The sequence below is a fragment of the Somniosus microcephalus genome, chromosome 24, assembly GCF_052327205.1.
Source record: "Somniosus microcephalus isolate GS21.2 chromosome 24, FLI_Smic_1.0, whole genome shotgun sequence".
In the NCBI taxonomy this organism is placed as follows: Eukaryota; Metazoa; Chordata; class Chondrichthyes; order Squaliformes; family Somniosidae; genus Somniosus; species Somniosus microcephalus.
The window spans coordinates 609,079-636,608 of NC_141010.1; the positions used below are offsets into that span (position 1 = coordinate 609,079).

The following is a 27,530-nucleotide window of genomic DNA, read 5'->3' on the forward strand; positions in this document are numbered from 1 at the left end:
TCCTTTTTCACTTCCCCTCTGAACTTTCTGTATTCAGCCTGGTTCTCAACCTGACATCTGTCATACGCCCCCTTTTTCTGCTTCATCTTACTCCCTATCTCTTTCGTCATCCAGGGAGCTCTGGCTTTGGTTGCCCTACCTTTCCCCCTTGTGAGAATGTACCTCGACTGTACCCGAACCATCTCCTCCTTAAAGGCAGCCCATTGTTCGATTACAGTTTTGCCTGCCAGTGTTTGATTCCAGTTTACCCGGGCCAGGTCCATTCTCAACCCACTGAAATTGGCATTCCTCCAATTAAGTATTTTGACTCTAGATTGCACCCTGTCCTTTTCCATAGCTAATCTAAACCTTATGATACTATGATCACTGTTCCCTAAATGTTACCCCACTGACACTTGCACTACTTCACCCACCTCATTCCCCAGAACCAGATCCAGTAATGCCTCCTTCCTTGTTGGGCTGGAAATATAATCAAAAAAGTTGTCCTGAACACACTACAGAAATTCTTCCCCCTCTCTGCCCTTTACACCATTACTATCCCAGTCTATCTTGGGATAGTTGAAATCCCCCGTTATCACTACTCTGTAGCTCTTGCACGTCTCTGTAATTTCCCTGCACATTTGCTCCTCTATATCCTTCCCACTAGTAGGCAGCCTATAGGATGCACCTAGCAGTGTAATGGCACCTCTATTGTTTCTCAACTCTAACCAAATAGATTCTGTCCTTGGCCCCTCCAGGACATCCTCTCTCTCCAGTGCTGTAATATTCTCCTTAATGAATACTGCCACCCCACCTCCTTTCTTTCACAGGCAGACAGAGAGCAAAAGGATAAGGATTGGAAGTGGTGACCATCAATCAAGGCGCGAAAGGGACTAGGAAGGAAGTGCAGGGGTCTGCTGAGGACATTGATGATAAAAAGTTGGTCAAAGCGGTAGGTTTTAAGGAGCATCTTAAATGAAGAGAGGTAGAGAGGCAGTGAGGTTTAGGGAGGGAATTCCAGAGCTTAGGGCCCAGGCAGCTGAAGGCACGGCCACCAATGGTGGAATGATAAAAATCTGGGTGCGCAAGAGGCCAGAATTGGAGGAGTGCAGAGATCTTGGAGGGTTGTACGGCTGGAGGAGGTTACAGAGATAGAGTAGGACGAGGCCATGGAGCGATTTGAAATCAAGAATTACATAGAATATACAGCACAGAAACTATTCGGCCCATCCAGTCCATGCCTGCGTTTATGCTCCACTCTAGCGTAAGAATGAGAATTTTAAAATGGAGGGACTGGGAGCCAGTGTAGGTCAGCAAGCACAGGGGTGATGGGTGGATGGGACTTGGTGCAAGTTAGAACATGGGCAGCAGATTTTTGGATGAGCTTAAGTTTATGGAAGGTGGAAGATGGGTGGCTGGCCAGTAGAATATTGGAATAGTCGAGCTTGGAGATAACAAAAGCATGGATGAGGGTTTCGGGCAGATGGGCTTTGGCAGGGGCAGAGAGGGGCGATGTTACTGAGGTGGAAGTAGGTGGTCTTAGTGATAGAGAGGATATGGGATTGGAAGCTCAACTCCGGGTCAAATAGGATGCCGCAATTGCAAACAGTCTGGTTCAGCATGAAACCGTGACCAGGGAAGGGGATGGAGTCAGTGGCTAGGGAACAGAGTTTGTGGTGGGGGCCGAAAATGATGGCTTTGATCTTCCCAATATTTAATTGGAGAAACTTTCTGCTCATCCAGTACTGGATGCCAGACACAGTCCATCGACAGTGGATGGGTCGAGAGAGGTGGTGAGAAGGTAGAGCTGGTTGCCGTCAGTCTACAGGTGGAACCTGCCATTTTATCAGATGATGTCAATGAGGGGCAGCATAAGAACATAAGAATTAGGAGCAGGAGTAGGCCCTTCGAGCCTGGTCCGGTATTCAATAAGATCATGGCTGATCCTCTATCTCAACTCCACTTTCCTGCATTATCCCCATATCTCTTGATTCCCTTAATACTCAAAAATCTACCGATCTCTGTCTTGAATATACTCAACGACTCAGATATCCTCCCAGCATCTACCCCGTCAAGCCCTGTACGAATTTTGTATGTTTCAATGAGATCACCTCTCATTCTTCTAAACTCTAGAGAATATAGGCCCAGTCTACTCAATCTCTCCTCATAGGACAATCCCCCCATCCCAGGAACCAGTCTGGTGAACCTTAGTTGCACTCCCTCTATGGCAAGTATATCCTTCCTTAGGTAAGGAGACCAGAACTGTACACAATACTCCAGGTGTGGTCTCACCAGGGCCCTATATAATTGCAGTAAGATGTCTTTACTCTTATCCTCAAATCCTTTTGTAATAAAGGCCAAAATACCATTTACTTTCCTAATTGCTTGCTGTACCTGCATGTTAACTTCCAGTGATTCGTGTACAAGGACACCCAGGTCCCTCTGAACACCAACATTTCCCAATCTCTCACCATTTAAAAAATACTCTGCTTTTCTATTTATCCTACCATTCTCCACATTATATTCCATTTGCCATGTTCTTGCCCACTCGCTTAACCTGTCTATATCTCTTTGCATCCTCCTCACAACTTACATTCCCACCCAGCTTTGTATCAGCAGCAAACTTGGATATATTACATTTGGTCCCCTCATCCAAATCATTGATGTAGATTGTGAATAGCTGAGGCCCAAGCACTGATCCTTGTGGTACCCCACTAGTTACAGCCTGCCAACCCGAAAATGACCCATTTATTCCTACTCTTTATTTTCTGTCCGTTAACCAATCCTCAATCCATGTTAGTACATTACCCCCAATCCCATGAGCCCTAAGTTTGTTTAATAACCTCTTGTGTGGCACCTTATCGAATGCCTTCTGAAAATCCAAATACACCACATCCACTGGTTTCCCCTTATGTTTCCTGCTAGTTACAACCTCAAAAACAGATTTGTCAAACACGATTTCCCTTTCATAAATCTGCGTTGACTCTGGCCAATCCTATTATCACTTTCTAAGTGCCCTGTAACCATGTCCTTAATAATGGATTCTAGCATTTTCCCTACTACTGATGTCAGGTTAACTGGTCTGTAGTTCCCCATTTTCTCTCTCCCTCCTTCCTTAAATAGTGGGGTTACATTTGCTACCTTCCAATCTGCGGGAACCCTTCCAGAATCTATGGAATTTTGGAAGATGACAACCAATGCATCCACTATCTCTACAGCCACCTCTTTTAAAACCCTAGGATACATAGATAGATACATAGAAGATAGGAGCAGGAGTAGGCCATTCGGCCCTTCGTGCCTGCTCCGCCATTCGATGAGATCATGGCTGATCCTTTAATTCAGTATCCCGTCCCCGCCTTCTCTCCGTAACCCTTAACCCCTTTTGCCCGTAGAAATATATCTAATTCCCTCTTAAATATATTTAATGAGCTGGCGTACACTGCCCTCTGTGGCAATGAGTTCCACAGGTTCACCACTCTCTGAGTGAAGAAATTCCCCCTCATCTCTGTCCTAAATGGTTTAGCCCTTATCCTTAAATTATGTCCTCTAGTTCTGTTCTCACCCGCCAAGGGAAACATTCCTTCTGCATCCAGTCTGTCTAGACCTGTCAGAATTTTATACACTTCTATGAGGTCCCCTCTCAATCTTCTAAACTCCAGTGTGTACATCCCTAAACTACATAGTCTCTCCTCATAGGTCATTCCCGCCATTCCTGGTATCAGCCTGGTGAATCGCCGCTGCACCCCCTCCATGGCAAGAACATCCTTCCTCAGATGAGGCGACCAAAACTGTACACAGTACTCGAGGTGTGGTCTCACCAGTGCCCTGTACAGCTGCAGCAAGGTATCCCTGTTCCTGTATTCTAACCCTTTTGCTATGAAGGCCAGCATACCGTTTGCCTTCTTGACCGCCTGTTGCACCTGCATGCTCGCCTTCAGTGACTGGTGTACAAGAACACCCAGGTCTCTCTGTACTTCCCCCTCTCCCAATCTATTGCCATTTAAATAATAATTTGCCCTCCCGTTCCTGCACCCAAGGTGGATAACTTCGCACTTGTCCACATTATAGTGCATCTGCCATTTATCCGCCCAATCGCCCAGTCTGTCCAAATCGCTCTGGAGCTTCCTGGTCTCTTCCTCTGAGCCCACCCCCCCTCCTAGTTTAGTGTCGTCTGCAAATTTGGAAATGCTGCATCCGACTCCCTGATCCAGGTCATTAATGTAAATTGTGAACAGCTGGGGGCCCAGGACAGATCCCTGTGGTACCCCACTTGTTACTGCCTGCCATTCAGAAAATGAGCCGTTTATTCCAACTCTCTGTTTTCTATCTGACAGCCAGTTCCCTATCCACGCCAAAACTTTCCCCTTTATCCCATGAGCCTCAATTTTCCATGCTAATCTTTTATGTGGGACCTTATCGAAGGCCTTTTGGAAGTCCAGGTACACCACATCTACTGGCTCTCCCCCATCTATTCTACCAGTTACTCCCTCAAAAAATTCCAATAGATTAGTCAAGCACGATTTACCCTTTGTAAATCCATGTTGACTCTGTCCTATCCTGTCCCCATTTGCTAAGTGCTCCGCTATTTCATCCTTAATGATGGACTCCAGCATTTTGCCCACAACTGATGTAAGGCTTACAGGTCTGTAATTACCTGCTTTTTCCCTACCCCCCTTTTTGAATAGTGGGGTAACGTTAGCTACCCTCCAATCCATCGGCACTGTTCCCGAGTCTAATGAATTCTGAAAAATCATCCTTAGTGCATCCGCTATCTCTAGGGCCACCTCCTTCAGTACCCTAGGATGCATGTTATCAGGCCCTGGGGATTTGTCCACCTTCAATCCCTTTAGCTTCCTTAACACCATATCCTTAGAGATATTGATTTGCGTCAGTTCCTCCTTTGCCAATGTCCCTATTTTTCCCGATATCCCAGGGAGGTTTTTTGTGTCTTCCTTCGTAAAGACTGACCCAAAGTATGCATTTAGTTGATCTGCCATTTCCTTATTTCCCATTATATATTCCCCCGTATCTGACTGCAATGGACCAACTTTGGTTTTCACCAGTCTTTTCCTTTTGATATATTTATAAAAGCTTTTGGAGTTAGTTTTTATATTTTCCGCCAGCTTGTTTTCGTAAGCTATTTTGCCCCTCTTGATCATGCCCTTTGCCCTCCTTTGCTCTATCTTAAACTGTTCCCAATCTTCCGCTCTGGCGCTTTTTTTGGCTATTTTATACGCCCTATCTTTGGATTTTATGCTGTCTCTAATTTCCCCTGTTATCCACGGTTGAGTCACCTTTTTAGATTTCCTTTTATGCCAGATTGGTATAAACAATTTTTGCAATTTTGTCATTCTATCTTTAAATGTTTGCCATTGTTTATCTACCTCCAGTCCTCCCAGGAACGTTGTCCAATCAGACCTACTCAGTTCCCGTCTCATGGCATCATAATTCCCCTTGTTTAAATTCAGGACCTTAGTCTCTGAGTCAATTTCTTCGCTCTCCATTTCGAGTGAGAAATCGATCATGTTATGATCGCTCTGACCCAAGGGTCCCCGTACAACAAGATTACTGATTAGTCCCTTCTCATTGCACAGTACCCAGTCCAATATAGCCTGTTCCCGAGTTGGTTCCTCGACATATTGATCCAGATAACCATCCCTTAAACACTCAAGGAATTCCTCCTCCTCATTATTTTTACTGATTAGGCTAGTCCAATCTATATGTAAGTTAAAGTCACCTATGATGACAGCTGTGCTCTTATTGCACGCTTCTCTAATTTCCCTCGTGATGCCCTCCCTAACCTCTATTTTACTATTTGGAGGCCTATATACCACTCCTATTAATGTTTTTCGCCCCTCGCTATTTCTTAGCTCCACCCATATAGATTCTGTATTAACTGAGTTAATATCCTTCTTTTCAATTGCATTTATCCCCTCTTTTACTAGCAATGCTACCCCTCCTCCCTTTCTTTTTGTCGATCCTTCCTAAATACTGAATACCCCTGTATGTTAAGCTCCCAGCCCTGCTCACCCTGCAACCATGTTTCCGTAATCCCAATTAGATCATAATTATTAACCTCTATTTCCACAGCTAATTCATCTACCTTGTTCCTGATGCTTCTCGCATTAAGGTATAAAACCCTCAGGCTTTTTTTATGCTCACATTTTTTATGAATTAGTTTGGCCCTTTGTTTTTTGTTCCTCACCCTTTTACCATTTATTTCTGTCTGCCTTTCACTTTCCTCTATTTCACTACATAGGTTTCTAGCCCCCTGCCATACTAGTTTAAATGCTCCCGAACTGCTTTATCAAAAATTACCCCGAGAACCCCGAGGATGTAGGCCATCAGGTCCAGGGAATTTATCGGCTTTCAGTCCCATTTATTTCTCCAGTACTATTTCCTTAGGAATACTAATTTCTTTCAGTTCCTCATTCTCACTAGACCCTTAGTTCTCCACTATTTCCGGAATGTTTTTTGTGTCTTCCGTGAAGACAGAGACAAAGGGCAGGATTTTCATCGGGCCGTTGAGGCGGGATTGGAGGCGAGTGGGGGGGGGGTTAAAATTGCAAAAACTGGCGTGCGGGCCCAACCCCGCCTCCAAGCAATTTTCATTAATTCGTGTCTAATGGTCCCGTCTCCGTCCTGCCTCCAAGAGGCGGGATAGGCCGTTAAGGCCCTTAACAAGCACTAAATGGCCTCTATAATGCCATTTTGAAAGGCCTTTGTGATTTTAACCCTTTTCCCACGTGAAACACGCCTGTTCTGAAATACGACAGTGAAACCTGGCGGGAGCACAATTGGATTGCTGACTCTCAGCTGCAGCTCAACCATTAAAGAGGAGATTTGATCAGCCATCATTTGCAGGTGGCAGGACTTTGTAGTCTCAGGTCTGGGGGAACTTTTAGAAGGCATAACCACAGCTGTGGAAGTTTGGAGCCTGACACCCATCTCCAGTGTGACCTCCTGGGAAACCCCTTTCGCCACCTTCACTGAGCGCTTCCTCAACTGAGGCATATACCAGAAGCATGGGAACCATTTATTTCCCTTCCTCCTAGACATCAGATGAGGACGAAGACCAGCCGTGGCAGCAGCAGAACCATGAACAACAGCAGCAGCAATAGCGAGAGCGCCAGGCTGCTGCTCACCCACCTGAAGCTGCACAGGCCGGAAGGCACCAGCGCACGACCACATTGCTGCCCGGGATGCAAGGAACACACTCATCATGGCCAGATTTGCTTAGCCTATCCAATCAAGCACTTTTGCCTCGCAGCTTCTTACCTGAGCATCGACAATGGCCAAGGACCAGCAGATTCCTAGCAATTTAACCACCATACTGACAATTGCAAGTAATCCTAAGCCCTCAATGTGAAAGTCCCATTCACGAAATGACACACGCCACAACTACAGCAGTAGCCATCAGATTTTTTATTTACATTATTCATTTGATGGGTGAAATTTGATGTTTTCTGTGAAAAAGCCAAGTGACTACCCTTGTGACTATTTGTGCAGTATCTTTCTCTTACGCGTGCTCCTACGTGGTGCTTCAGCAGATGTGGAGGCCCCTTGCTCACTTTCCTGCTGCTCCTGTCTTGACACCTTTGGCGGGCGTCCTCTGGGGTGGCGAACCTGTGAGGGCTCGTCAACGGTCTGCTGCTCCTGCGGCTGTGCAGGGGTTGAGACGCCGATCTCAGTTGGGTGTGGATTCTGGTGGGGCTCTGACCGAGGGCTCTGCAGTGGCATGGAAGTGTGAGCGCTTGGAGAGGAGCCCCCACTTCCTTGATGTCTGCCACCAACTTCCCTCTCATGGGTCAGGTCCCCCTCAGCGCTTGCAAGTGGCTTGAGAGCACCTTGCTGCACATCAGGGGGGCCATGGGGACCTGTATCTGCACTGGCAGTCCTACTCAGAAGGACTTCCATGAAGGTCTGGTTTCTCTGTTCAATAGATGACCATCGCTCCTCCAGAGATGTCACTCTATTCTGAACACTCACCATGTTTTCTGCACCCTGGCGACTTATCACCTCCATGGAGGTTGCCATCTTTTCCATGGTGATGCGTTCATGCGCCAGTGACTCCACAAAGGCTCTGCTCATGTTCGCTATGGGCGCCTCCATTCGCTCCACACTCGCAGCGACCCTAAAGACAAAACCTGCCAGAGACTCCTGCATCTGTTCCTGGAGTTCCAGCACCGCTGATCTTATGGATGGACCCAGAGGCAGAGGGTCGACATGCAGCTGAGCCGAGCTGGCAGAGTCCTGCGTCCTCCGACTAGGACTCTCCACTGCTGTCCCTGTCTCCACAATCTGCTGATGCTCACTTGTGAGCTGTGATACACCAGGTGACAACTCTACTCTATCTCGTGAAGGTCCCACTGAGGTGCGAGTGTCTGCGCTGGTGCTGGGTGTGCTGAATTCTGCTGATGCTGCGCCCTCAGAGGTTGCAGCTTCCTCTGAGGAGTCTGGATGCTCGGGCTGTTCCTCCTGGCTAGTGGGGACGGGTGCTTGCGATGGTCCTGTGGGGGAGTAAAGGAAAGAGTCAGAGATGTGATGCCAAGGTTACATGCACATTGCATATTGCAGATGATCATTAGTCCATCTATTAGAGCTTTAGAATCATTATCAGCGACTCATGCAATGTCAATGAGAGAGATGGAAAACTATTCTGTCACCAGCTTGCAGTGATGCACCCCTCTGTCCGTCCCCCACTTGCGCATCTTCCTCCACTCCTACGATCTCCAGGACCGCCTCCTCCCAGGGGGTGAAGTGGGCTACTGAGGGTGGCCCTCCTCCTGTCCTCGCTCTTTCTCGCTTATTGTGAGCTCTCTTTTCCTGCAATGAGGGAGACAAGTGGAGGTTGAGTGAGAATGAAGGAGTGAGTGTAGAGATTCCATAGCATAGATACTTAGAAGGAGACAAAGATGGAGTGAGGTGGCAAGACCAAGGGCCCTCCCTGTGTGTTGTCAGTTGTTTTCATAGCATCACAGTGATAGGGAGTGTGAGGGCTGCATAGTCGAATAGTTAGGTGAATGTGACCATAGAGAGAGAGGGAATGGGTAAGGGTGCATGGATGTCAGTGTCAAGTGGGATGTGGAGGAAGAGATTGCTAAAGCTGAGTGCTGGTGAGGAAAGGCAATGGGGATCAGATTGAGGGTGATGGGAAATTCATACTCACTTTTCCAGTGCGCAGAAGGTCATGAAATCTCTTCCTGCACTGAATCCACGTTTTGCGGGTTACTGATAAGGAGTTGACCTCCTCTGCCACTTGCAGCCACACAGCCTTGGTCTGCTGGGGAGGCTTCTTCCTCCCAGAAGAAGGGAAGCGCACCTCTTTATGAGCTCTTGCTCCCTCAACTAAAGCCTGCAGGGCAACGTCATCAAATCTTGGAGCAGACCTCGGTCTTTCGCTGGCCATTCTTCCTCCAGGTCCCTGTAGCATGAAAGGCCAAAGGGTTGGCAGTCAGCAGAAGAAGCAAGGCTTGTTGCAGACCTTAAATGCAGCAGCAATGATGATGTCATCGGAGGCGACTTTCAGACTGGAAAAACTAATTTGCCATGGGTTCCCACACGTTGGAACTCAATTGGCCAATTAAGTTAAAATCGCATCAATCTCCCACATCGATTTAGATTTGGTCAGATTACACGACCCCAGCCCGCCCCTGAATTAAAATCCAGCCCAAAGTATTTGTTTAATTTCTCTGCCATTTTCTTATTCCCCATTATAATTTCTCCTGTCTCAAACTGTAAGGGACCCACGTTTACTTTTGCTAATCTTTTCCTTTTTACATGCCTATAGAAGCTTTTACAGTCTGTTTTTATGTCTCTCACTAGTTTACTCTCATTCTATTTTCCGTTTCTTTATCAATTTCTTGGTCCTCCTTTGCTGAATTCTAAAATCCTCCCAACCCTCAGGCTTACTACACATTTTGGCAACATTATAGGCCTCTTCCTTTAATCTAATGTTAACTTTAATTTCTCTTGTTAGCCACGGGTGGACTATTTTTCCCGTGGTGTTTCTAATTCCTTAAGGGAAGGTATATTCGTTGCGAATTATGAATTATTTCTTTAAATGTTTGTCATTGCTTTTCTACTGGCATATCTTTTAATCTAGTTTCCCAACCTACCTTAACCAACTCGCCTCTCATACCTACGTAGTTTGCTTTGTTCAGATTTAGGACCCTATTTTCAGACTTAACTAAATCACTCTCAAACTCAACATAAAATTCTATCATATTATGTTCACTGCTCCCTAGAGGCTCCTTTACTACAAGGTTATTAATTAACCCTGTCTCATTGCCCAATGCTAGATCTAAAATAGCCAATTCCCCAGTAGGTTCCTCAACACACTGATCTAGAAAACTATCTTGAATGAATTCCATGAACTCTTCCTCTGCACTATTACTGCAAATTTGGTTTGCCCAGTCTATATGAAAGTTGAAGTCCCCCATGATTACTGTATTACCCCTGTTACATGCAGCTCTAATTTCCTGATTTATACTCTGCCCGACACTACAACTGCTGTTAGGGGGCCTACAAACTACTCCCACTAGTGTCTTCTGCCCCTTGTTGTTTCTTAGCTCTACCCAAACTGATTCTACATTTTGTTTTTCCAAGCCAAGATCCTTTCTCTCTACTGTCGTTATCCCCTCTTTTATCATCAGGGCTACCCACCCCCCCCCCCGCCCTTTCCAATCTGTCTGTCTCTTCTAAAAGTCAAATATCCCGGAATATTTAGTTTCCAACCTTGGTCACTCTGCAACCACGTCTCTGTAATGGCTAATAAATCAAACCCGTTTATTTCTATCTGTGCTATTAATTCATCTGTATTATTATTGTAAATGCTTCGTGCTTTAGCTTTAATTTTTTTCTATTCTGCTTATCTTTACCCAGATCACTACTCTGCTTTACAACCTTACTGTTTTTGAATTTACCCTTTTATGAATCCTCCCACTCCCTCTTCATTAGTTTAAAGCCCTATCTACTGCCCGAGTTATTCGATTTGCCAGGACACTGGTCCCAGCCCGGTTTAAGTGGAGCCCATCCCAACGGAAGAGCTCCCTCTTTCCCCTGTACTGATGCCAGTGCCCCATGAATCCAAACCCCTGCCTCCCACACCACTCTTTGAGCCACGCATTTAACTCTCTGAAATGTCTGACCCAATGCCAATTTGCACATGGCTCAGGTAACAATCCAGAGATTATTACCCTTGAGGTTCTGCATTTTAATTTGGACCCTAGCTAATCAAACTCTCTCAGCAGAACCTCATTCCTAGTTCCACCTATGTCATTGGTTCCTACGTGGACCAGGACCACTGGATTCTCCCCTCCCACTCCAAGTTCTTCTCCAGCCGCAAGGAAACATCCTTTACCCTGGCACTGGGCAGGCAACACAACCTTTGGAACTCCTGGTCGCAACTGCAGAGAACAGTATCTACCCCCCTGACTATACTGTCCCCTACCACAACTACATTCCTTTTCACTCCCCCCACTTGAATGGCCTCCTGTGCCATGGTCAATTTGCTCATCCACCCTGCAAACCTTGTTCTCATCCACACAGGTAGCAAGTACCTCAAACCTGTTGGTCAAAGACGAGGGCTGAGGCTCCTCCATCACTGCATCCTGGGTCCCCATACCTTCCTGACTCACAGTCACATGCTCCTGTCCCTGACCATTGACAAACTCTGAAATACTACTTAACCTAAGGGGTGTGACTGCCCCCTGGAACAAAGTGTCCAGGTAATTCTCCCCCACCCTGATGCCCCGCAATGTCTGCACCTCGTACTCCAGCTCAACAACTCTGAGCCGAAGTTCCTCAAGCTGCAGACACTTACCGCAACATGTAGATGAGAAAAAGGAGGGGACCAAAGATAGATTCTTGGGGAACTCCAGAGGTAATGTTGTGTGAGCGGGACGAAAAGCCGTTGCAGGCGATTCTCTGCCTATGGCTGGATAGGTAAGAATGGAATCAGATGAGCGCAGTTCCATGCAGCTGGACAACAGAGGTGATGTATTGGAGGAGGATGATGTGGTCAACTGTGTCAAAGGCTGCAGACTGGTTGAGAAGGATGAGGAAGGATAGTTTACCACAGACACAGTGACAGAAGATACCATTTGTGACTTTGATTAGGGCCGTTTCAGTGCTGTGGCAGGGACACAAACCTGATTGGAGAGGTTCAAACATAAAATTGTGGAAAAGATGGGCGTGGATTTGGGAGTCGACAACATATTCAAGGACTTTGGAGAGAAAAGGGAGGTTGGAGATGTCAAGAGAGTGTGTGTTTTAAGCAGAGTATCAAATGGCTTGCACTGGCTTCAGGAAACAAGAGGTCTGAGCTGTGTTGTAACACTGCTTTTTTGTTGGTTTATTGATCCATTACCAGCCAGCAGTCAGATCATCCCTAATGCAATGTGCAAGCACCACTCCTGCTCTTGTGCATTGTCATTGCCAGGAATATGAAAATGGTTTGTAATTTGTGCTCTATGGGTGAGAGAGCAGAGTCAAATGGTTGATGTCAGAATGTCAAAAACATCTAGAAGAGCCTTTGTCATTAGTTCATGATCAGGACTACAGATTTATGGTGACTCAAAAAATCAAATTATTTTCATTGTTTTATATCCTGGTGTTTTGGAGATCAAATTCGGTGATTCTGTCCATTTTTCTGTGCTAACCTAAATGAGTTGCTTTGTTGATCATTGATGTTCTGAGCAAATGGTCTGTGGAGGATAACTTGACACGGAAAATAAGGAAGACCTTACTGAGGCAGGTAATTATCTTTTTAAGGATTCTACAAGTTTCAATTTTTATTGCAGGTAAGGTGCTGAAGGAGCTGATTGAACCTTACCAAGAACGTGTGGAGAAGCTGAGGACGTTCCTACTGGATGTGAACCCTGCTGTACAATATGATCTTGTATCTCTGGGAGACCCCTATGGACCAGCTATTACCGATCCAAACCTAAACTGTATTGTGGTTAGCGATGAGACCCAAAGGGGCGGAGAAGCAGTGAACAGAAAACGACTAGAAAACGTAATGTATACAACCAAGGAAATGTCTAGAGATGAGCACTACAACAACAACTTGCATTTATATAGCGCCTTTAACATAGTAAAACGTCCCAAGGCGCTAGAGTGAATATTCAGTCATTGCCTGCCGCAGCGTGTGCATGCAAGCATAAAGGAGAAGATATACGTAGGGATACTCTCAACATAAATCATCCCCCAATTTAACTCTGAAAAATGTATTTTGTAAAGAAGCTCAAAAAAACTGTATCTAAGCCTTTCCTGTTCCATCAACTGCTGTATGGAGTGCTATAGCACTCTGGGAATGAGTGAAGGGAGTACCTGCCCATAAGCTTAACACAGCTGGCTGTTGGAAAGATTAAAAGAAAGAGAAGTTTAATTTTGATCTGTGTACGACAATTCGTAAGAGCTCACAATATTTGTGTGCCCTGGGTTACAATTGGAAGACACCAGCTATTTGAAAATTCAGTACTTGAGAAATAGCAGTGTCTGAAATAAAAACACAATATTGGAAATCTACAACAGGTCAATCAGCATCTTAAGGGGAAACGTCTGAAGGTTTTGGATGCCTCCTTTATATCTGATAGCTGTATCAGAATAGTTCATTTAAAAGGCACTGTTTGTTCCTGATTGGGACACAGGACCATAAAGCAAATCAGATGTTGGGATCTATTAAAAGGTCAATATTGAGCCGAAATAGTGAGGGAATCCTGCTGCTTTATAAATCATTGATGTAACTTGGAATACTGTGTACAGTTCTGGTCACCACAGTACAGAAAGGATATTGCAGCTATTGAAAGGATATGGAAGAGAGCAACCAGAATGAATGAGGGATAGAGGGATTGGATTCTGAGGAGCAATTATGTAAATTGAGCATCTTCTCACTGGAAAAGAGAAGGTTCAGAGGTGATATAATTGCTGTCTTTAGGATCCTAAAGGGACTAGATAATGTAGACCATGACCAGCTGTTTCACTTTGTCCAGAGCAGTAGAACTAGAGGACACGACCTGCGCTTGAAGGGGGAAATTCAAAACTAATCTGCAGAAACATTATTTCAGTGAGTGAGTGGTCAGTCTATGGAACAGACTCCCTAGAGAGACGGTGGAAGCAGTTAGTATTGATTCATTCAAATTTGAATTAGGTAGATTTCTTTCAGAAAATAACATTTTGGGACACAGTATATGAGTATTTTGAGACATGATGTGTGGTGAGTGCAGCGTGCTCGGGAGGAACAGGTGACTTTGGACCTATGGTTCCCAAAGTTCTCCACTTCTGATTGCTAGGATTAGTCAACAACTCTATTATCATAGTTGCATGATACAATCAGGATGGTAGAAGACAAACTAGATGGACCTTGATCTTTTTTTGTTTAGCAACTCATATGTTCGTATAAAGGGTCCCGGTGGAGAGACATCTATAATGCTAAAGAGAAAAGACAAGGAATCAGTGCAGGAAAGTGATTGGGGTAAGGATAACCAGATTGTGTCAGGAAGGGACAGAGCGTACACACAAAGGAGTGCACTAACAAATAGGGTCCAGGTAAGAAAAAATGGTGGTAAGACAAATAGGGCCATAGTATAAAAATTTTTTAAGATGTCTAAAAATGTTAAAAAGACAAATCTAAAGACACTGTATCTGAATGCACAAAGCATGCGTAATAAGGTAGACAAATTAACAGCACAAATAGATGTAAACGGATACGATATAATTGCGATTACGGAGACATGGCTGCAGGGTGACTAAGGCTGGGAGCTGAATATCCAAGGATATTCGATATTTAGGAAGAACAGGCGAAAAGGAAAAGGAGGTGGGGTGGCGTTGTTAGTAAAGGATGAAATCCGAGCAATAGTGAGAAAGGATATTGGCTCAGAAAATCAAGATGTAGAATCAGTCTCAGTGGAACTAAGAAGCACCAAGGGGCAGAACACATTGGTGGGAGTTGTCTATAGGCCTCCCAACAGTAGTGGTAATGTAGGGGATGGCATCAAACAGGAAATTAGAGATGCATGTAACAAGGGTACTACAGTAATCATGGGTGACTTTAATCTCCAAACCAAATTAGCAATAATACTGTGGAGGATGAATTCCTGGAGTGTGTATGAGATGGTTTTTTAGACCAGTACGTTGAGCCAACCAGGGAACAGGCTATAGAGTCATAGAGTTATACAGCACGGATAGAGGCCCTTCGGCCCATCGTGTCCACGCTGGCCATCAAGCCCTGTCTAATCCCATATTCCAGCATTTGGTCCGTAGCCTTGTATGCTATGGCATTTCAAGTGCTCATCCAAATGCTTCTTAAATGTTGTGAGGGTTCCTGCCTCCACAACCCTTTCAGGCAGTGAGTTCCAGACTCCAACCACCCTCTGGGTGAAAAAGTTCTTTCTCAAATCCCCTCTAAACCTCCCGCCCTTTACCTTGAATCTATGCCCCCTAGTTATTGACCCTTCTACTAAGGGAAAAAGCTCCTCAGTATCCATCCTATCTATGCCCCTCATAATTTTGTACACCTCAATCATGTCCCCCCTCAGCCTCCTCTGCTCCAAGGAAAACAAACCCAATCTGCCCAGTCTCTCTTCATAGCTGAAGCGCTCCAGCCCTGGTAACATCCTGGTGAATCTCCTCTGCACCCTCTCCAAAGCGTTCACATCCTTCCTGTAGTGTGGCGACCAGAACTGCACACAGTATTCCAGCTGTGGCCTAACCAGTGTTTTATACAGCTCCATCATAACCTCCTTGCTCTTATATTCAATGCCTCGGCTAATGAAGGCAAGTATCCCATATGCCTTTTTTACCACCTTATCCACCTGTTCCGCCGCCTTCAGGGATCTGTGCACTTGCACACCCAGATCCCTCTGACCCTCCGTCTTGCCTAGGGCCTTACCATTCATTGTGTATTCCCTTGCCTTGTTAGTCCCCCCAAAGTGCATCACCTCGCACTTTTCCGGGTTAAATTCCATTTGCCACTGTTCCGCCCATCTGACCAACCCATCTATATCGTCCTGCAGACTGAGGCTACCCTCCTCGCTATTTACCACCCTACCAATTTTTGTATCATCCGCGAACTTACTGATCATACCTTTTACATTCATATCCAAGTCATTAATGTAGACCACAAACAGCAAGGGACCCAGCACCGATCCCTGTGGTACCCCACTGGCCACAGGCTTCCAGTCACAAAAACAACCTTCGACCATCACCCTCTGCCTTCTGCCACTAAGCCAGTTTTGTATCCAATGTGCCAAGGCACCCTGGATTCCATGGGCTCTTACCTTCTTGACCAGTCTCCTGTGCGGGACTTTATCGAAGGCCTTACTGAAATCCATGTATACCACATCCACTGCGTTACCCTCATCCACACACCTAGTCGCCCCCTCAAAAAATTCAATCAAATTAGTCAGACATGATCTTCCCTTGACAAAGCCATGTTGACTATCCCTGATTAATCCTTGCCTCTCCAAGTGGAGACAAATTTTGTCCCTCAGAATTTTTTCCAATAATTTTCCTACCACTGATGTTAGGCTCACTGGCCTGTAGTTCCCCGGTTTTTCCCTACTTCCCTTCTTGAATAATGGTACTACATTAGCGGTTCTCCAGTCCTCTGGCACATCCCCTGTGGCCAGAGAGGTTCTGAATATATGTGTTAGAGCCCCCGCAATCTCTTCCTTTGCCTCACACAGCAGCCTGGGATACATTTCGTCCGGGCCTAGGGATTTATCCATTTTTAGGCCAGCTAAAACCGCCAATACCTCCTCCCTCTCGATGTTAATATGTTCGAGCATATCACAGTCCCCCCGCCCTATTTCTATGTCTACATCGTCCTTCTCCATAGTGAAAACAGATGCAAAAAATTCATTTAGAACCCCTCCTACATCTTCCGGCTCCACACACAGATTGCCACTTTTGTCCCTAATAGGCCCTATTTTTTCCCTAGTTATCCTCTTACCCTTAATATACTTATCAAACATCTTAAGATTTTCCTTTATTTTGCTTGCCAGTGTTATTTCATGGCCCCTCCTTGATCTCCTAATTTCTTTTTTAAGTACAATACAATACAATACAAATCGCTTTATTGGCATGATAAGGTACATCTTATGTTGCCAAAGCATCAAAATACATTTATGGTTGAACACATAAACGTGGTTCCATTCATACAGTGTATAAACAGGTATATCCCTGAGTTTATAAATATACATTCGCCTTGTTTATATATACTCTTGTCTTAGTTTACTGGTTGTCCCTCTGTTCATGGCAAGCTGTAACATAGTGTGCCGCCAGTGTTACACAGCTTCTCTCCTCCCCCAGTAGGAATGGGAGTTTTTGGTTGTCAGTCAGATTTCTGAATTCAGGGCATATTTGTGAGAATTTTTGGTAGAAATTCTCTCTGATGCCCTGATATTTTCCACAGGCTGTGAGGAAGTGCATCTCTGTCTCAACTACTCCCTGACTGCAGTGAGAGCATATCCTGTCTTCTCTTGGCAGCCTGGTCTGCCTGTGTCTGCCTTTTTCGATCGCTAGGCTATGTTCGCTAAGTCTGTACCTTGTCAAGGTTCTTCTCAGTTTGTTATCCTTTACCATGGTCAGGTAATCAGCTATGTTGTATTGTCTGTTTAGGGCCAAGTAGCAATTGAGTTTGCTTTGGGTTTTTGTTGTTTCTGCCCAATATGACAGATATTTTTCCTTTTGCTTAGCGACGATTGTGTTGGGTCGAATTCTTTGTGTTACCCTGTCACTGTCCTGGGACTGGTTATTGTTAGTATTGTTATTAGTTACTTTATTGAGTCCCAGGACTAGTTGACTGAGGGTATTCTTCTTTATGGTCAGCTCTTGGCATTTCAGGGCGTCGTAGTGATAGCATTGGGGGTTGCTCATTTGTAGGTGATTCCAAAATTTGGTGGCTCTTTTTTGGATAGTGATTATTAATGGATATTGGCCTAGTTCCGCCCTGCATGCATTGTTTACTGTTTTCCTTTGAGTCCGGAGGATACTTTTACAGAATTCCGCATGTAGGATCTCAATTGGGTGTTTGTCCCATTTTGCAAAATCTTGTTGTGTTAGTGGTCCCCAGACCTCACTGCCATAGAGTGCAATTGGTTCAATTACTGATTTGAAAATTTTGAGCCAAATGCTAATTGGGATTTCTATTTGGATTGATTTTTTGATGGCATAGAAAGCCCTTCTTGCTTTCTCTTTCAGTTCATTCACAGCCAGTTTGAAGTTTCCCGTAGAACTGATTTTTAAGCCCAAGTATGTGTAGTGAGTGGTTTGTTCAATTTTGGTTGTTCCTACTGTGAAATTTATTGTGGATCCATGTTGTTTGGATCTTTGCTGGAACACAAGGACTTTGGTTTTTTGGGGATTTATTGTCAGGGCCCAAGTCTGGCAGTACGACTCCAGCAGGTCCAGGTTCTGCTGTAGACCCTCCTTAGTTGGTGACAGCAGAACCAGGTCGTCGGCATAGAGGAGGAATTTAACCTTGGATTCATATAGGGTGAGGCCGGGTGCTGTAGATTGTTCAAGTAGTTTTGCCAATCCATTAATGTAAATATTAAAGAGTGTCGGTGAGATTGGCGAGCCCTGCGTCACCCCCCGCCCCTGTGGGAAGTATTTTGTTTGTTTGTCTCCAATTTTAACTGCACATTTATTGTTTGTATACATTGATTTAATTACATCATATGTTTTCCCTCCTACCCCGCTTTCGATAAGTTTCAGGAATAAACCGTCATGCCAGATGGAGTCGAAAGCCTTCTGGAAATCTACAAAGCATGCGTAGATTTTGCTTTTGTTATGGTGAACGTGTTTGTCAATTAGGGTCTGTAGGGTGAAGATATGATCGGATGTTCTATAGTTTGGCAGGAATCCAATTTGGCTTTTACTCAAGACATTGTGCTCTTCAAGGAAGTTTATAAGTCTTTTGTTTATGATGCTACAGAATACCTTCCCCAGGTTACTGTTTACACAGATGCCTCGATAGTTGTTTGGGTCGATTTTGTCCCCACTTTTGTATATGGGTGTTATGAGTCCTTTGTTCCAGATGTCAGGGAAATAACCGACACTCAGAACCAAGTTGAAGAGTTTTAGGATAGCCAGTTTCAGTTTGTCGTCTGCGTGTTTAATCATCTCGTTTAGTATGCCGTCTGTCCCGCAAGCTTTTCCTGGTCGCAGGCCCTTGAGTTTTTCAAGAAGTTCTTTTTCTGTTATTATGGCGTCTAGCGGGTTTTGGTTATCTTTTATGGCCATTTCAAGCTTTTCTAGTTTTTTGCGTATTTGGTGTTGCTCTGGTCTTAGTGTGTTTTTCTGGTATAATTTTTCAAAGTGGTTTACCCATGTGTCCCCATTTTGAATGGACAAATCGTCGTGTTGTTTTTTGTGTAGTGTTTTCAAGTTGTCCCAGAAACAATTCGACTCAATGGATTCCTCCATGGAGCTGAGTGTATTCTTAATAAATTGCTCTTTTTTGGTCCTGAGTGTGTTTCTGTATTGTGTTAGCGTCTGACAATAAGTAAGGCGTAATTCCTCGTTTTCTGGATGTCTGTGTTTTTGGTTTGATAGTTTTCTAAGTTTTTTCCTCATGTTATGGCAATCATGGTCAAACCATTTTTCATAGTTTTTTGTTTTGGGTTTGTTCTTGCGAGCTTTCAAGTTTGCATTTGTTGCCAAATTATCAAAAATATTGTTTAGTTTACTAACTGCCCGGTTTACGCCTTCTTTATTGTGAGTGTATATGTTATCCAGAAAGGTGTCTAAGAGAGCTTGAGTTGATGCATTGCTAATTGTTTTCTGGTGTTTTTCCGTGTCATTTCTGGCCCATCTGTACGATTTTTTGGTGTTGTACAGTTTACTGGGTTGTGTTTCTATGTTGTTTGTTTCTGTCTTTTTGAGAAACATAGTAATTTGGCTGTGATCTGACAGTGTTGTTTGTGGTTTGACTGTGAATGCTCTGAAAGAGGATGGGTCCAAGTCTGTAATCATATAGTCTACTGTGCTGCAGCCAAGAGGTGAGCAGTAGGTCGATCTTCCTAGGAGGTCTCCTATGAACCTACCATTGACAATGTACAGACCCAGGTTTCGACAGAGCTGTAGTAGCTGTTTTCCGTTGGTATGTGACTGCTTGTCGCAGTTATGCCTGTATGGAAGGGAAGGGATGTCAAAGTGGTTATTCCCGAATACGTAATTGTTTCCCTGATTATTGGTGAAGTCTGGTTCTTCGCCCGTTCTTGAATTGAGGTCCCCACAGATCAACACGTTCCCCTGGGCCTGGTATTGGATAATTTCCCCCTCCATGTTGGAGAAGGTGTCCTCTTTGTAGTACGGGGAATCGATTGGAGGGATATAAAGTGCGCAAATGTAAACATCTTGGGTGTTTGAGATAATCTCCCTCTCAAGTTTGAGCCACATATGGTTTTCGCCCTTTTTTATAAATTTGATGTAATTCTTAAGTTCTGTTTTAAACCAGATCAGTATGCCTCCGGAGTCTCTGCCTTGGGTTACACTTGGTAATTTATTGGAGGGGACCACTAGCTCAGTGTACCCTTGGGGACAGCCGGTGTGTCCTTTTCCTTTATACCAAGTTTCCTGTAAAATAATAATATCTAGATCTTTAGTTTCCTCTATGAACTCTGGGGTCCTACTCTTCACTTCTCGCACTGAAGAGCGTAGACCTTGGATATTCCAGGTCGAAATATATAAGGATTTCATGTTAAGTTTTATCTTTTTCTATGATAGGTTAAAGAGTGGTACGTGTTTGTCGTGTCTAAGTGTGGGGAAAAAAAAGATCACCCCAGTTGTCTACAAAAGTTAATACAATTTGGTTACAGTTCTTTCTATTTATTAGTCCTTGATCCATAAGGCGGAAGTAGATGCTGCTGCACATCTGCTTATTGTCTCTTAATGGATTGTTTCTGTCTGAGGTATTGCGTACGTCCTGTGCATCTCTCCCTCTGTCTGGCTGGTAGCGGTCCTATTCCCCTGTGGGACAGGAGTGGTGCAGGTCTGATAATGTTGTTTTGCATGGGGATCCTCTGGTCTCGGTTGGTGTGGTGGTGGTCTTTGTAGTGTTCCTGATATGTACCCCGCTGATCTCTGGTGGTCGGGGGGGGGGTCCTCTTGGAGTCTGGGTATGGACCCGGTTAAAAGCGACGTCCTTCAGGGCTTTAGCAAAGATCGATATTTTTTGCCTTTGGATGTGGTCGTAAAGACATTCTTCATCGAGGGTGGGGTGTTGGGCCAGGTGTACGTTGTGGTTTGATTCGCATTCTGTTGCTATGCTGGCATTTATCTCATGAATTGTGTTGTTGAAGTCTGTTCTCGGCAATATTGTGGAAACAGTGATTCTAGTGTTTGGAAATGTACTGCTTGCCTTCCTAATCATTGCTCTGAGCGATGTTGCTACCTCTTTCTGTTTGGCCTTTCGGTCATTTGTGCCCGTGTGTATTATTATGTGTTGGGGGGAGCCTAATCTGGCTTTGGTCAGCCATCCCATGGCTCTGTCTGTTGTTGGGCACCAAATCTTTTCTACTTCTAGGGAAGAGCTTTTTCTCCCATAGAAATTTCCCATTTGAGTCTATGAGTATTACGACGTCAGCCTTGTTTGTGTTTACTGTCTGGTGGCTTTCGCCTGGACTCATAGTGTGTGTGCTGGGCTGGGGTGTCTGGTGTGTGTGTACCTCTTGTGAGCGGCCCGCTTGTGGTTCCACGGTGGTGGGGGAAGATTGCGAGTCAGTATGCTGGTCGGTCTGTGTGGCACCCCTTGTATTGTGTGTCTGTTGCTTTTGTTCCGTGTGGGAGTGCAGCCGTTCCGTCCGGCTCTGTCTTGTCTTATCTCTAGTCTCTGGTTGCTGGTCTAATGGTGTTTTCTCTCCTCTATGGCTCTCTTCTTTTTCCTGCAGCTCTTTCACCTGATTCTTAAGTAGATTCACCTGGTTATCAAGTCTATTCAGCTCTCTCTTGTGTCTCTCCCTCTCCTGCTTTTGTTTGTCATTCAATTTGAGGACCTCCTCTCTAAGTTTAACCATCTCTATCTCTAATTGATTAAATTTATCTTTTGGTTGTATCTGGCTGTGTGATCCCGGGGTATGTGTCTGGTCGGCCCTGGAAGGCTCACTCACTTCCTGGCTAAGCTGGTCGGCCCTGGAAGGCTCACTCACTTCCTGGCTATGCTGCTCTTCTCTTGGTGGGCTGGGAATGGTAGGGGAACTATGTGTGGCTTCCTCCGTGGTAGTTATGCTGGGGTTTGTCAGTTGTATCGTGTGGCTGTGGTTCCCCGGGGTTAGTGTCTGGTTTGAACTGTGTGGCTCGTTCATCCCTTGACCATGCAGATTTTCTCCTGGTAAGTTGTCAATGTTGGGGGGAGTGCGGGCCACTCTGGGGCTGTTCATTCCCCTCGTAGTTGATCTTTTCAGTGTCCTGAAGGCCGTTGCAAATTTGTCGAGGTTGCCTTGCACTAATATTGTTCCGGTATTGTACGCGTTGACAGTCGTGATTGAACTGTCTCCTGGTGTGTTAATTTTCATTATGGACCCATTTGCGTTATTTTTTAGCTTAACACTGGTATAGTGTGATTTTATTGCTCTGATCCAAGCCGCTGGCTGATCTGAGTAAAATATGAGGTTACTTTTTGTCCCATTGTTGTAACAGTCAGTAAAGAGAGTTTCTGGTTTTTATCGTTTTTATAGCTTTTTTTGTGGTGTTGGGGGGAATCTGGAAGCGGGGCTGTTGTGGATCTTCTGATTCGCTCATTTTTGGTAAAGTATTGTTGATCTTAGAACAAGCTTTTCTGGGGCCCCGGGTTTGGTGTTACCCTCTCCCTGTTCGCGAACTTTCCCGGTCCCCCTCTCCGACCCCGTGGTCCCTGGGCCCCTGCACTTTTTGTACTCCTCTAGGGCTTCCTCCGTCTTTAGCCTTTTGTATCTGCCAAAAGCCCTCCTTTTTTTCCTAATCCATTCTCGTATATCCCCTGACATCCAAGGTTCCCTGTGGTTTTTGGAACCACCCTTGACCTTTACGGGAACATGTTGCCATTGTATGATCTCAATCTCCCTTCTGAAAGCCTCCCATTGCTCCGATGCGGATTTTCCTACAAGTAGCTGATCCCAGTCCATTTTGGCCAGATCCTGCCTTATCCTATTAAAATCGGCCTTCCCCCAATTTAGAACCTTTATTTCCAGCCCATCCCTGTCCTTTTCCATGACCACCTTAAATCTCACCATATTATGGTCACTGTCACCAAAGTGCTCACCTACTAGCACTTTTTCCACTTGGCCGGCCACATTCCCTATAATTAGGTCCAGTACTGCCCCCTCTCTTGTAGGACTTTCTACATGTTGGCTCAAAAAGCTCTCCTGGATGCACTTTAAGAATTCTACACCCTCTGAGCCTTTCACACTCTGACTATCCCAGTTAATATTGGGGAAGTTGAAATCCCCCATTATTATTACCCTATTATTTGCACATTTCTCTGAGATTTGCCTACATATCTGTTCCTCTATCTCCCCCTGACTGTTTGGAGGCCTATAGTACACTCCCAGCAAAGTGCTTGCCCCCTTTTTGTTTTTAAGCTCCACCCATATGGCCTCATTAGAGGAACCTGCTAATATATCATCCCTCCTTACTGCAGTAATTGACTCCTTAATTAATATTGCGACACCCCCTCTTATACCTCCCCCTCTGTCTCGCCTGAAGATTCTGGTATTGGGTATTGTGAAATGAGATGGGGTTAATTAATAATCTTGTGCGGGGTTCTTTAGGGAAGAGTGACCATAACGTGATAGAATTCTTCATTAAAATGGAAAGTGAAGAAGTCCAATCTGCAACTAGGGTCCTAAATCTAAACAAAGGAAACTACAATGGTATGAGGAGTGAGTTAGCTATGATAGATTGGGGAGCTTCATTAAAAGGCATGATGGTGGATAGGCAATGGCTAACATTTAAAGAACGAATGTATGAATTGCAACAGTAATACATTCCTTTCTGGCGCAAAAACACAAAAGGAAAAGCGGCCCAACCATGGCTAACAAAAGAAATTAAGGATAGTATTAGATCCAAAGAGGAGTCATATAAAGTTGCCAGAAAAAGTAGCAAGCCTGAGGATTGGGAGCAGTTTAGAGTTCAGCAAAAAAGGACCAAGAGATTGATTAAGAGGGGAAAAATAGAGTATGAGAGTAAACTTGCAAGGAACATAAAGGCGGATTGTAAAAGCTTCTACAAGTATGTAAAAAGAAAAAGATTAGTGAAGACAAATGTAGGTCCATTACAGTCCGAAATGGGAGAATTTTTAATGGGGAACAAGGAAACGACAAAGCAATTAAACACATACTTTGGTTCTGTCTTCACGGAAGAGAACACAAATAACTTCCCAGAAATGCGAGGGAACCAAGGATCTAGTGAGAAGGAGGAATTAAAGGAAATTAGTATTAGTAAAAAAATAGTGCTGGACTGAAAGCTGATAAATCCCCAGGGCCTGATAATCTGCATCCCAGAGTACTAAAAGAGGTAGCCATGGAAATAGTGGATGCATTGGTTGTCATCTTCCAAAATTCTATAGATTATAGAACAGTTCCTGCAGATTGGAGGGTGGCAAATGTAACCCCACTATTTAAAAAAGGAGGAACACGGAACTACAGACCGGTTAGCCTAACATTAGTAGTAGGGAAAATGCTAGAGTCTATTATAAAGGATGTGATAACAGGACACTTAGAAAATATCAACGGGATTAGACAAAGTCAACATGGATTTATGAAAGGGAAATTGTGTTTGACAAACCTACTGGAGTTTTTTGAGGATGTAACTGGTAGAATAGATAAGGGAGAACCAGTGGATGTGGTGTATTTGGATTTTCAGAAGGTCTTTGATAAAGTCCCACATAAGAGGTTAGTGTGCAAAATTGAAGCACATGGGATTGGGGGTAATATACTGGCATAGATTGAAAATTGGTTAACAGAGAGTAGGAATAAATGGGTCTTTTTCAGGGTGGCAGGCAGTGACTAGTGGGGTACCGCAGGGATCAGTGCTTGGGCCCCAGCTATTCACAATATATATCAATGATTGGATGAGGGAACCAAATGTATTATTTCCAAGTTTGTAGATGACACAAAACTAGGAGGGATTGTGAGTTGTGAGGAGGATGCAAAGAAGCTTCAAGTTGAGTGAGTGGGCAAATACATGGCAGATGCAGTATAACGTGGATAAATGTGAAGTTATCCACTTCGGTAGCAAAAACAGAAAGGTAGGGTATTATTTAAATGATGATAGATTGGGAAATGTTGATGTACAAAGGGACCTGGGTGTCCTTGTACACCAGTCACTGAAAGCAAACATGCAGGTGCAGCAAGCAGTTAGGAAGGCAAATGATTTGTTGGTCTTCGTTGCAAGAGGATTTGAGTACAGGAGCAAGGATGTCTTACTACAGTTGTACAGGGCCTTGGCGAGACCACACCTGGAGTACTGTGTGCAGTTTTGGTCTCCTTACCTAAGAAAGGATATACTTGCCATAGAGGGAGTGCAGAGAAGGTTCACCAGACTGATTCCTGGGATGGCAGGACTGTCGTATGAGGAGAGATTGGGTCGACTAGGCCTGTATTCACTAGAGTTTAGAAGAATGAGAGGGGATCTCATTGAAACGTATAAAATTCTGACAGGGCTAGACAGACTGGATGCAGGGAGGATGTTTCTCTTGGCTGGAGGGTATAGAACGAGGGGTCACAGTCTCAAGATACGGGGTAGGACATTTAGGACTGAGATGAGGAGAAATTTCTTCAGTCAGAAGGTGGTGAACCTGTGGAATTCTTTACCACAGAAGGCTGTGGAGGCCAAGTCACTGAATATATTTACGAAGGAGTTAGATAGATTTCTAGAAACAAAAGGCATCAAGGGGTATGGGGAGAGAGCGGGAATATGGTATTGAGATAGAGGATCAGCCTACTCCTGCTCCTATTTTTCTATGTTTCTATGCTGATTGCTACTGACTGTACAGAACCACTTCCCAACATAGCCCTCCGCTGAGAGGCTCCTTGTTCAATCGGTTGTGGGGTACAGTAGCATAGTGGTTATGTTACTGGACTAGTAATCTAAAGGCCTGGACTAATGATCCAGAAACTTGAGTTCAAATCCCACCACTGCAGCTGGGGAATTTAAATTCAGTTAATTAGAATGAATTGTGCCCATTTTCCCGCAATTGAATCCCTCCAATCAGGTTTCCGCCCTTGCTACAGTACTAAAACGGCTCTCGTCAAAGTCACAAATGACATTTTTTGTGACTGTGACAAAGATAATTTATCCTTTCTCCTCCGTCTTGACTTGTCTGCAGCCTCTCCACCGTCGTCCAGCTGGGTGGGACTGCACTCGCCTGGTTCCATTCTTATCTATCTAATCATTGCCAGAGAATCGCCTGCAACAGCTTCTCTTCTCGCTCCTGCATCGTTACCTCTGTCCCCCAAGGATCTATCCTTGGCCCCCTCCTATTTCTCATCTACATGTTCTGGGAGAGGTGGGACCAGTACAAAACGGATGGTTTGCACCTGGGCAGGGCCGGGACCGATGTCCTAGGGGGAGTGTTTGCTAGTGCTCTGGGGGAGGATTTAAACTAAAATAGCAGGGGGTTGGGAACCTGAGCGGGGAGACAGAGGAAAGGGAAACAAGGATAAAAGCAAAAGACAGGAAGGAGAAAAACAAAAGTGGCAGACAGAGAAATCAAGGGTTTAAATCAAACATGGCCACAGTAAATAATAATTCTAAAAGATCTAAGAGCGTTAAAAAAACAAGCCTGAAGGCTTTGTGTCTTAATACGAGGAGCATTCATAATAAGGTGGATGAATTAGCTGCGCAAATAAAGGTAAACGAATATGATATGATTGGGATTACGGAAACATGGCTCCAGGGTGGCCAAGGCTGGGAACTCAACATCCAGGGGTATTCAATATTCAGGAAAGATGGGGAAAAAGGAAAAGGAGGTGGGGTAGCATTGCTGGTTAAAGAGGGGATTAACACAATTGTAAGGAAGGATATTAGCTCTGATGATGTGTAATCTGTATGGGCAGAACTGAGAAATACCAAGGGGCAGAAAACGTTAGTAGGAGTGGTATATAGACCTCCAAACAGTAATGCGGAGGTCGGGGATGGTATTAAAAGGGAAATTAGAGAAGCGTGCAATAAGGGCACAGCAGTTATCATGGGTGACTTTAATCTACATATAGATTGGGCTAACCAAATTAGTAACAATGCTGTGGAGGAGGAATTCCTGGAGTGTATACAGGATGGTTTCCTGGACCAATATGTCGAGGAACCAACTAGAGATCGGGCCATCTTAGACTGGGTATTATGTAATGAGAAATGATTAATTAGCAATCTTGTTGTGCGAGGCCCCTTGGGTCGGAGTGATCATAATATGATAGAATTCTTCATTAAGATGGAGAGTGAAGTAGTTGACTCAGAGACTAGGGTCCTGAATTTAAATAAAGGAAACTACGATGGTATGAGGCGTGAGTTCGGCAGGATTGATTGGGGAATGGCACTCAAAGGGTTGACAGTGGATAGGCAATGGCAAACAT

General features: G+C 44.6%; 1 protein-coding gene across 2 annotated transcripts in view; it reads left to right on the forward strand.

Annotated features, from left to right (window-relative positions):
• The window catches only part of coasy (CoA synthase), a 236,625-nt gene that overhangs the window by 63,745 nt on the left and 145,350 nt on the right, over positions 1–27,530 (forward strand). For both annotated transcript variants that reach the window (XM_085966033.1, XM_085966034.1), the window contains exon 3: positions 12,783–12,997. In XM_085966033.1, coding sequence (XP_085822159.1) covers positions 12,783–12,997 — 215 coding nt within the window. The remainder of the gene's footprint in view (positions 1–12,782; positions 12,998–27,530) is intronic.